Source organism: Pogoniulus pusillus, chromosome 12 (genome assembly GCF_015220805.1).
Source record: "Pogoniulus pusillus isolate bPogPus1 chromosome 12, bPogPus1.pri, whole genome shotgun sequence".
In the NCBI taxonomy this organism is placed as follows: Eukaryota; Metazoa; Chordata; class Aves; order Piciformes; family Lybiidae; genus Pogoniulus; species Pogoniulus pusillus.
The window spans coordinates 20,597,600-20,608,550 of record NC_087275.1 but is presented as its reverse complement, the minus strand read 5'-3'; the positions used below and the strand labels follow the sequence as shown (position 1 = coordinate 20,608,550).

Here is a 10,951-nt window from a genome sequence, read left to right as displayed (position 1 = left end):
TGTGGAGTGCCAATGATAATAAGAGTAGCTATGAACACTAGCAAATAAAATAACATTACAATAATATAAAATATATAACAATTAGCAGAGCATACTTCAAGTCCTTCAGGTGCTTACACGGGCAAACTCACTTGACTCCAATGCCTAAGGGCTGTGAAACACGATCTTACTTGTAACACTTGCCATTTGAGATTTTCGGGGTGTTGTACAAACATGATTTGGTTACGTTTCATTATGCACCTGCCCCAGGGCTTCTGTAAGCTTCATTTACCTGATTTTATAAACAAAGAAACCACGTAGTACTTACTCAGAAGTTCCTGAAGGCTATGAATAGCCCTACTTCGAGGTTAGAAACCTGTCCACAGAGAGCTTTCAAGGGAAGGAGTGCAGTAGAGCAATTGGTATGATGGGAGGAGAAGATCTGGTATGTTGAAATTTCAAGCACTTGGATACATTTAAGCACCCTCCAGGGAAACAGAAAAGCCAAGTAATTTTAAGTGATTATACAGCATGAGGGTGTGTAGCCTGTTTATTTATTTCTACAATAGGAATGCAAGCTAGGGAGAGCTGTAGGTAGAAAGCCTTACTATGTGGCACCCAAATCATCACAATGAATCACAAATGCTTCCTCAAGAAAGGCTACTACAGATCACTAGTGTACTTTGTACGTTGTCCATATACACATTTATTACTCATTCTCCACCGTCTGTCTGTCTGACTAACAGGTTTCTGCAGGTGAACGGGAACCACACAGTGAATAAAATAGACTTAGTGGAGGGTGGGGTGTTCCCCTTTGTGTGTAACGCCAGGGATGGGGGCCCAGAGAAGTTCCTGCAATGAAAAAGTCACAGTGCTAAAATCTTTACGACGTCTGCTGTTACAGGATCCCAGCACACAGAGAATATGTAAACATCTACACACAAAGAACACCAGCTGTTGATAAGTAACTTCCTTCTCTTATGGTGTAGCACATCACTGCATGGAAGACACATTAGTGTATAGCTTTAAAATAAACAGAATTCTTTTTTAGATCTGCAGTTGGATGCTATGGTTAATGCTTATTTCTCCCTCTGTCACTTTTCACACTGAAATCTCTTTGGAAAAGGAACAGCCATGCCCTGCAGAGTGAGAGGAACAAGTAAAGTGACTTCAGAGCCAATCTGACCCCCTCGCTCTACAGTAACACAAATTATTGAAGATCTTTGTTTAGCACTTCAATCAGCATTTTCTTCTAGTTACTGTTGAAGACAGGAAAGAAACTGTGAACTCAGACTCAATAAGTGAAAAACTGTCTGTAGAAACCAGATAATTCTGAATTAGTCCTGCAGTGAGCTACTGACAGCTCTCTTTTCAGTTCTGCTAAGTAACAGAGGTGAGGAAAATTACACTGGTGGGTGAGGTGAAAGAGAACGGGGAAACAAGCCAAGGAAGGAGCCTCTCCTTCCTTGTATAATTCTGAGCACACATCTCACTGCAGCGCTAACAATGAGGTAACAACCTCCTTTTAACCTGAAAGTTAATACCAGTCTATAAAGTTAATCTACAAAGGTCAGAACCTGCATTCATTTAAGGAGAAGATCATGCAGGTCCCTATTTTGATCTTATCATCAAAAATCTATGTTTGTTCTTTCTTCAGCACATTGTTTTCTCCTTGCTCCTGGAGCTGAGACATGTCTAAGTGCCTCATGGCATAGCTTGACAGCAGGACTGTGGAGGTTTTTTCCCCGTCGTCCATTTCTATGGTGGCATGTTGTTGTCAGAAAGTACACATAAGGAGGGAAAGAGAGGGATAAAGCTATACCATTTGAGAGGAAGTTTGGTAAGAAACCATGGGTCACTCACAGCTAACCCCTTCAACCACAGGAGAATGCCACCATATATGGAGTTCCCCAACACTCCTCAATGCTTAGATCAAGCTTTTCTATTTTGCTCTTGAATTTTCACAAAGGCTCCGGCCAGGTATAGAAAGAGAAAAATGTCCTATGTAGCAGAGTGCCAAATACTCACTAAACATTCACTATCAATAAACTAACTGGGACATATTTTCTCTTGTCATTGTCCCTAGGCTCTGATGCTTCTCAGAGTTATCTATAGGAAGAGCAGACACAGAAAAGTCAAAGAAAAGCAACTGTCAAAAGACTGTGTTCTTCACAGGGCTGAACAGAAAGGCCATGGGAGAGAAATGGCACTTTTTTCCTGAAATTGGTTAGTTCCATACTAGAGCAGGGAAAGGAGAAATTCACTGTTTAAATAAAGGTTTATTACAAATACTCACAACTTTCTAGAATTTATCAAACACTTTTATGTATAAGAAACTTGCATAAGGAAAAACACTTTTACTAATACTGTCTGTGAAAGGACAGGGAGAGAAAAAGAGAGAAAAGTAGGTTTGAATCAAGTTGCTTGCACAGTATAATTGCAGTATTCATGCAGTAAACATGCTGAATTTTGTCTAACACACACACAAAAGTAGGCTGATAGAACGACGATTTTTTCCCTTCCTTTACAGATATTACTTCAAGAAATCCAGTTTCCTGGCACCCTCATCATCCCAATAATTTTATAGCTTTCACTGCAGATAGGGCTGAGCAGCTCACTGAAAGAAAATAGTGTGGGGTGATATTTCAGCCTCCATTGCAAGTACTACACCGGTGATTATTACTGACACTCCCATGCAGCATTTGACCTTCACTGCTTTGGTCCTTTCCTGCTCTTTCCTTTGCTATGCCCAAATGTTTTGGCTTTGTTCTCTATTCCTCTTTTACGCCAGTGTTGTGACTGTTTTTTTGTGTGAAGTCTCTGAATCTCTTCTTTCTGTCGATTTCAGGGGAAAGTCTCTGCTTTAGGAAAGAAGGGCAGGGGAGGCAGAGAGCACTTACACGGGAATTTGCTACATGTGGAAATATGCTGCACTGACAAGTCTCTTGTCTTACCCCCAGACTATGTATATGTACCCAAGACTGCCTTTAGCACACAGTGGTAGCTGTTCTCACAGAGAGAGAGAGATGAAGAGACAAGCAGAGATTTCTTGAAAACTCAGGAATAGTCTCTGCAATGGGCCTGATAGGGTCAGGAGACAGCAAGAAAAGAGGAGCCTTGAAGAAAGGTATTACCTCTACAGAGAGGATGCTGCTCAGTTGTAGGTTTGCCACAAGCCCTGCAGGAGAGACCCCCTGGGCAGAGCAGATGTTACAGAGCATATCGAAGAAGCCATTAGGCGGCTCTGTGCTCCAGGCTTTCTACATCACAGTTTTAGATCCATTGTAGTTGAATATTTTCAGTTCCTTCAGTTTATTTCCTTCCGCAGCCTACAAGAGAACTTTCCAAACAGGCATTAAAGAGTCACCTCCTTTATATTTTAATGGATAAGGAAGTTTTCCAATTATCTCAGCTTTTTCCAACTCTGCTGGGGCCAGAGTTTGGCAAAGCTGTAATGACAGAAAGGAATAACGATGAGTGTTTTGTGTCAGGTGTCGGCAGTGCTGTGTTCTCAGTGAACAATAGGCACATTAAACACACATACCACTGGTCTGAACTGCTTCTTAGGAAATAATGTAAGAGGTCAAAACCACATCTTCACTTCTACACATTTGTCAGCCATTGTCTCAAATAATTATCTAGCGCCAGTGCTTCATTAGAAGAACAAAAGGTGGCCAACATCAGACTGGAAAGGGAAGATAGCCAGTACTGCTCCTCTAGTAGGTTTCTCATTGGTCTCAGAATTGAGAGACATGGGGCTGTTTAGTCTTGAGAAGGCTGAAAGGGGATCTTATCAACCTCTATAAATATCTTAGGGGTAGGTGTCAAGATGAAGTCCCAGTGTCTTCTCAGTGGTGCCTAGTGATAGGATAAGGAATGAGTACAAGCTAGAACACAGGAGGTTCCACCTCAACACGAAGAGACGTATCCACACAGTGAGGGTGACAGAGCACAGGAACAGGCTGCCCAGAGAGGCGTAGAGCCTCCTTCCCAGGAGACTTTCAAAATCCACCTGGATGTGTTCCTGTGTGGCCTGCCCTAGGTGATCCTGCTTTGACGGGTGGTAGGACTCAATGATCACCAGAGGTCACTTCCAACTCCTACCATTCTGTGATTCTTGCTTGGTGATATTACCTGGTCACTGATGTGGAGAACTGAGCACAGCAGTCTAAAATGAGCCCTCAAAAGCCATTAGAAGTTGTCTGATAGGGAAATGGGGTGAAATGGTAGAGCCCAAGGGATCCTACTGCATCTCATACATTTCCTCCTTCACAGGAAACATCAAATGCCTCAAAGATATTAAGGTGTGTTCCTGTAAAAAAGTGACATGGTCAATAGTCCACCTTATGTACCTCTGTACCAATGCACACAGAATGGGTAATAAACAGGGGGAGTTGGAAGCCACTGTGCAGCTTGCACACTGTGGGAAAGAACTGCACAACTGAATCACTGCAGTTGATGGCCACAAAAAGATCAGAAAGATTCATCAAGGAAGAAGGTTGAGTGAGTAAAAAAGTAAAACAGTGTAAAAAAGTGTTTTGACTTCATGGAGCTACTTTTACAAAGCAATGATGAATGAGTCATCATGGAGAAGGTAGAGATACTCCACACATTTTCTGCCTCAACTTTCATGGGTAATCTCTCTTCCCACATTTCTCAAGCCCCTGACCCTCAAGGCAGGAATGGGGAATGAAGTCTCATACCTCAAAAGTGAAGATCAAGCTTCTGACCACCTGAAGAACTTGAATATGTCCATGTGGCCCAACAAATTGCAGGCCTAGGTCCTGAAGAAATTGGTTGTAGTAGTTGTCAAGTCTCTCTATTGTATTTGGAAAGTCAGAGCAGTCAGATGAAGTCCCCAGTGACAGAAGAATGAGAAATATCACACTCATCATTTAAAAGGTAAAAAAGAGGACCTTAGGAACTGGCAATCAGTCAGTCTCACCTGTGTGCCCAGAAAGATCACTGAATCCTGGAAGATGTGTCAAAATGTAGGGAAGGCTGCTAGGTGAACAGACAGCCAAGGTGGTTTTACCCAAGGCAAATCATACCTGACTAATCTAGTAACCTCCTATGATGTCCCCCACAATATTCTTGCCCCAAAATTGGCAAGATATGGGTTGGATGGACTTAGATAAGGAATTGGCTGGATGGCCACATCCAATGACTTTCAGCCAACAGCTCAATGCCTTCATAGAAATAATGAGTAGTGTCCCTCAGGGCCCATACTAGGACCAATACTGTTTATGTCTCCATCAGTGACATAGATGGCAAGACTGAGGATATCTGCAGGAATGTTGCAGATGACACCAAGCTGTTGATTCCCCAGAGAGAAGGAAGGCCATCCAGATGAACATTGACAGGCTTGGAGAGTGGGCCTATGTCCAACAAGGTCAAGTGCAAGGCCCTGCACCTGGGTCAGGACAATTCCCAGTATCAATATAGATTGGGATATGAATGTATTGAGAACAGCCCTGCAGAGAAAGACTTGGGTATACTGGTGGATGCAAAATTGGATATGAGCTAGCAATGTGCACTTGCAGCCTAGAAAGCAAATTGTATCCTGAGCTGCATTAAAAGAAGTGTGGCCAGCAAGTTGAGGAAGGTGATTCTCCCCCTCTGCTCCTCTCCTTGTGATCCTGTCTGGAGTACTGCATGTGGCTGTGTGGTCTTGAGTATAAGAAAGATGAAGACCTCTTACAGTGGGTCCAGAAGGGTGCCACAAAACTGATCAGTGGGCTGGAACATGAAGAAAGGATACTGATTGCAGACTGGATCATTACATTGCTGCAATAATAATTGAAGTGGAAATGCTGAATACTCTTCTGTTTGTCTTTGCTGAAAAGCATGAAAGTGAGAATACACCTGTCCTATGCAATTCTGGAAAAAAAGGACGCCCTTAGTAAGTGTACATATGCAGAAGTTTGTAACTGCAGTTCATTGGTGTTTGGATAGGTCATGTGTTGTGTTTTAAGTGATGTTTGAATTGATTACACCGATACTTGAATGATTCTTCAGAAGCTGCCACATCCACATAAAGCACATCTTAATACTTGTGAGTAAATGATAGAGGGAAAATATAACAGTAGTACAAAAGTCAACAATAAGCTACAAGAATGTTTTTATTAAGTCACCAAAATTCAGCTATTCAACCTCAAACAGCCATAACAGCAGTTTCTGCTGAGCATGCAAGGTTTTAAATACAAGCTACTGCTCTGCATTTCATCATGAAGACTAATTAATGCTCAGCTTTTGTAAATGGTGCAACTCCACTGAAATCAAGCAGCAAATCTCTGCTCCTCTCACAGTCAAGCAGTTCAGGATTGTCAGTACTAAAAACTAGCAAAATATTTATAGTAAAACAGCTTTACTCTCACTGTGTGCAGAATGCAAATGCATTACCTGAGAGCAAACTGAGCAAAAGTTGAGACTCCTACCTATAAAAAGCCAGTGGTTACATTCATCAGACTCTAAGATTGCAAAGCTAATTTGTAATTTCACCATTAAATTGCAGTCAAATCTTTTATATCTGTACCTGGTAACTAATATTTCAGTAAGGAAAATTTAAGTTTTTTCATTCCTAATAGAATCACTTATATCACAAGAAGAATGCAGGAGGTTATTCTGAAACGTACTGATGTATTTAAAAGGTGTATATGTAACCTATAAGATCAACATGACCTTTTGCAAAATGTAGAAGCCTTTCATCCAGTAATCCTATTAACTAGCAGCAATTGGACTAGAGGGATAGAAAAGCAGCTTTTCAATGCTCTTCTGACAGTATTTATGAGTTCAGGTTACTGACCAGTTTCCACTAAGAGTTTCTTACAATGATGTGCATTGAGCTCAAAGAGGAATTAGCCTGTTCACTGCAAATTGCTGAAGTGCAGGTGACTGAGACACAGCTGGCCTCTACCTATCATTGGTGCAGGAGGAGTATATGCATCAATCAGAACCAAAGGTTGGTGGGGACAAGATCCCACTCTGCTTTATTCTGTGTTTTCTAAGACACTTCCTGAAGTTAGGGGCAGTGGAGTGAAGAAGAGCATGCTGGGAAAGAGGGTGCTGCAGGAGATGCTTTCTCTGTGGAGAAGACTTTTGCTAGTTTGTCCAGCTGAACAGGCTGTTGTTGGATCCAATGGAGCATGTGAGCATATGCTGCTGCAAAAAGGTTCTTCAGCCAGGCAAAGTTCAGCTCACATTTATAACTATTCAGTTGCAAGTGTCCTGCTCTGGCTTAGGTGGGTAGCACACTCTGTGGCTTGACTGCACAATCATTTGGGGCTAACCAAGCAGAACACAAAGGCACCAGTTGACTTATCTGGACAAACATGGGCTGCCAGTAACAAAAATTGTTTCATTTTTCATTTTTTTTTCACAACTTACTGAGTACTTGTTGATTAGGGAATTTATAGTCAAATCTCAAAACTCAAGAATATTCTGAGCAGGTTTAAACCCCAGATTCATGCTGCCTTTTCTTTATTTGGTGACAAATCCAACATGTGTTCTCCAGTTTCTGTATACTTAAGGCGTTGCACAATTAAGTCTTCAGTGTTGCTGCAGCACCAAGTTTCAACCTCGCCTTATGTAAATAGTGAATTACAAATTAAAAATGAGATCTCTCTGAGTGTTTTCTGCTTTACTTCCTGGAATAGAGAAACATTCAGCTTCTCAATATTAACACTAAGTGACACTAAGATGTGCAGATAGCAGTGTGGCAGAGTGGGAGACACAAATCTTGGAACTTAAATAGACAATTATGAAATCTTTCCCTTTTTTCCCCTTCTATTTTATCCAAAGGATAAAAATCTGCCAAAATTCACTTCATCCTGAAGCTGCAGTAACAATACTATGGAAAAAGCCAGACTGGAAGAAAAGATAATACATAAAGGGGGCAGGGGGTGGATAGAAGCCTTTCATATGCAACATTCACTTGGAAGAGTCAGCGTTTCTCCAGTCATGACCACCATTGCGAAGAGTAAAGAAAGCCAAATGCTGATTGAAGACAAGCTTCAGTTGTCCATGTGATGAGACATGATCCAACTAGGAAAAAGAAACCAAAGAAGGGAATCATGATTGAGAAAGGTAGCCAACTATCTTCCAAAGAATGTGAACACACAGGAAAGAGCTGAATAGTTCCAGCATCTAAAAGAAGCTGAGACTTGAGACTCCAACATGGTGTATAAGCATTATGTGCCTGACAACATCTTTTATGCTACAATCTCATTGTACAGCTCCAGGATCCCCACTGTTATGAAACACTGCAATCACCTGTGACCATTCATGAGAAGAGCATGATGAATGAAATCAAACCATTCTTCTCTCCATGGAGAGATTCAGAGGCTTCATATAGAGGTTTCAGTTTAATGCCCATTGTGCTGGACTATGACTCCCTAGGGGCACCTGTATCAGTGATGGAACTGTACAGCTGCTGAAGCTGCATTAAGGAACCCTGTGTACCTTACCTTTAAGGTCCCAACAGGAAGCCCTGCCCAGCCTTTGAGAAGCAGTCAGAGCATCACTGTCACCTACAGCAGTCTCTTAGGAGTGGTTCATGGATGACTACAGAGAGCAGTCTCCCTACTGTAGCAGTAGGGGAACTAGAGCTAATAGTGATTTTCCAAGACATTGCAAGCAGATAGCTGGGATGCCACCTTCCCTGCCCTTTCTCTGGAGATGTGTTAAGTGTTGTTCTACTTAGTGAAGCAAGCTAAATTATCTGCAAATATCACAATGAGTCTGATGAATTTAAGATGGTCATGGCAGGTGCATTTTCATGTATAAGGTTTCCACCAGGAAACAGTTACTGACAAACTGCTAAGAGCATCGAATAAGCCTGTTCCCAGAAGCAGAATTTAACCACAACTGCGGTAAACATTTGAGTTGTGAAGCAATGCTAAGTTTTCTTGTTCAGCAAGCCAGCTTTCTTACCTCTCTCTTCTTCTCTTAAAGGGACAAATATATAGATAGTGGTGAGCAGCCAGATCATGTTTTGCAGCTAAAGTGCTGAGTCCTGTGGTACTCTGGGAAGTGTTCAAGACCCAAGTTGCAGAGGCAGAACATGTGGTAGTGGTGGACACTCCTCAGAGCTGTCTTTTCAGACTCTCTGAGGACACTTGTAAGCATGGCTTATGCACTACCAGTGTTTCACACTCTTGAATAGAATTGAATCAAATTAATTTGTCAGGATCCAAACTAAAGGCTGACAAAATAAGGTGAGCTTCAAGCTCATGGAGAATAATGACTGCAGAACAAGGTTACTACAAAGCCTAGGTTCTAACATCCCACCATTTTATTGAAAAACAACCCCTCCAAAAACAAAGCCAAAATTAAACCCAGGCTTTTGCAGAAACTAATAACTTCTGAAGTAAATTAGCTTCTGAAGTACATTTTTTTAAGAGAGCACCAAAGTTTCTCTCCTTTGTTATACCAGTTCACAATCCAAATCCTAAAGTGATATTCTTTGTGTGGAAATAGTTATTGGTGTTCTTCTAAAGTGTCTGAGACCAAAGCCAAGAAGGAAGCTGAAGAGGAAGAGACTGTCTTCCTCTTTGGTAGTCTGCAACATTTTAAAATGGGCTTACTTCTGTGAACTTCACCCATAGCAAACTGGAGAGGAGATTCAAATACCTTTAAACCAGGATGCTCATCTGAAGTGCTTATTTCATGAAGAGATAAACAGCTAAAGAAAGTGATGATAATCCAGTACTTACATCTGGTAACCTGGAAATCACTAATCATAGAATACTTGATAGCTGAAGTTGTCAGACTTGATTCTGAAGTTGTATTGCCCCATCTTTCGCTGGTACAGGAAAATGAGAAGGCTCACAACTCCCAGCACAAAACCAAGCACAGCAAAGGTAATGAGAGTGATGTATCCAACTCCCATCCCAGCCTCTTTCTCTCTCTTCAAATCAGATGCTAAAAAAAGAAGAGGTGAAACAAAAAGAAGCTTTGGAATGCTTAAGTCTTTTCCTGGAGTAAGAAAGAAGCCTTGCCTACAAATTAGCCTGGGTGCATGTTGAAGCATAAAGCTGTGATACAGAAGTGAATCAGCTCTTTGAGCAGGGTGATTCTCATGGAAAGGTCTGTGAGCCACAGTCCCAGACTTTTTTACATACAAGCATAATCTCTCTGCAGACCTGAGTGTGTTATGTCTTTGGAATTTAACTCTACAACTTTCTGTTAAAGTAAGAATTAAAGAATTCAGAAATGAAGGTTTATTCTAACAGAAAAACGCTTGCATACAATGGAAGAAAAATACAATACACTACGCCAGGACCAGTTTTTAAGCCTCAAAAGACATTGTGACCATCACAGCAGAGGAGAAAAAAATACCCTGAACCCAGTACCAGTCCAGCAGAGTGTTAAGGTACTGGCCAAACAGGCAACCAGCAAGAGGAACAGGGGATGACTTCTGTCTATTCATGGTAGCCCTGTGTCAAAACTCTAATAGTGGTGTGCATGAATATTCACAAGCAGTGTTTTACACTAGTAAGATATGAATGCAAATGGCTGCAGCAGGCCAAATAACTATAAATGTTAGAGGCCATGAGCACCTTCAAAAACATCACTCAGGGTAAATGCAGCTGAGGCAGATGCATAACCTCACCGGGAGTACCGCATCCAGCCCTGGGGCCCTCAACACAAGGGACCTGAAGAAAAATGTCCAGACGAGAGCCACAAAAGTGGTCCAAGGGCTGGAGTACCTCTCCTATAAAGACAGGCTGAGAGAGTCTGGCCTTTTCAGCCTGAAAAAGAGAATGCTTCAGGAAAACCTTATAGCAGCTACAGAAAGCCTACAAGAAAGGTGGGGAGGGACTGTTTACAAAGGCCTGTAGTGATAGGACAAGGGACATTGGTTTCAAACAAAAGAAAGGTAGATTTAGACTGGACATGAGGAAGAAGTTCTTTACTATGAGGGTGGTAGAACCCTGAAAGAGGTTGCCCTGGGATTCTCAGACATTCCCTC

The 10,951-nt window shown here is 41.7% G+C and overlaps 1 protein-coding gene across 1 annotated transcript in view; it reads right to left on the bottom strand.

Annotated features, from left to right (window-relative positions):
• Window positions 1-6,083: 6,083 nt before the first annotated feature.
• The window catches only part of UMODL1 (uromodulin like 1), a 75,407-nt gene continuing 70,539 nt past the window's right edge, over window positions 6,084-10,951 (bottom strand). Inside the window, exons 21-22 of the mRNA XM_064152571.1 lie at window positions 9,693-9,900; window positions 6,084-8,022 (exon numbers count right to left, since the gene is read on the bottom strand). Coding sequence (XP_064008641.1) covers window positions 9,713-9,900 — 188 coding nt within the window. The 3' untranslated portion in view covers window positions 6,084-8,022; window positions 9,693-9,712. The remainder of the gene's footprint in view (window positions 8,023-9,692; window positions 9,901-10,951) is intronic.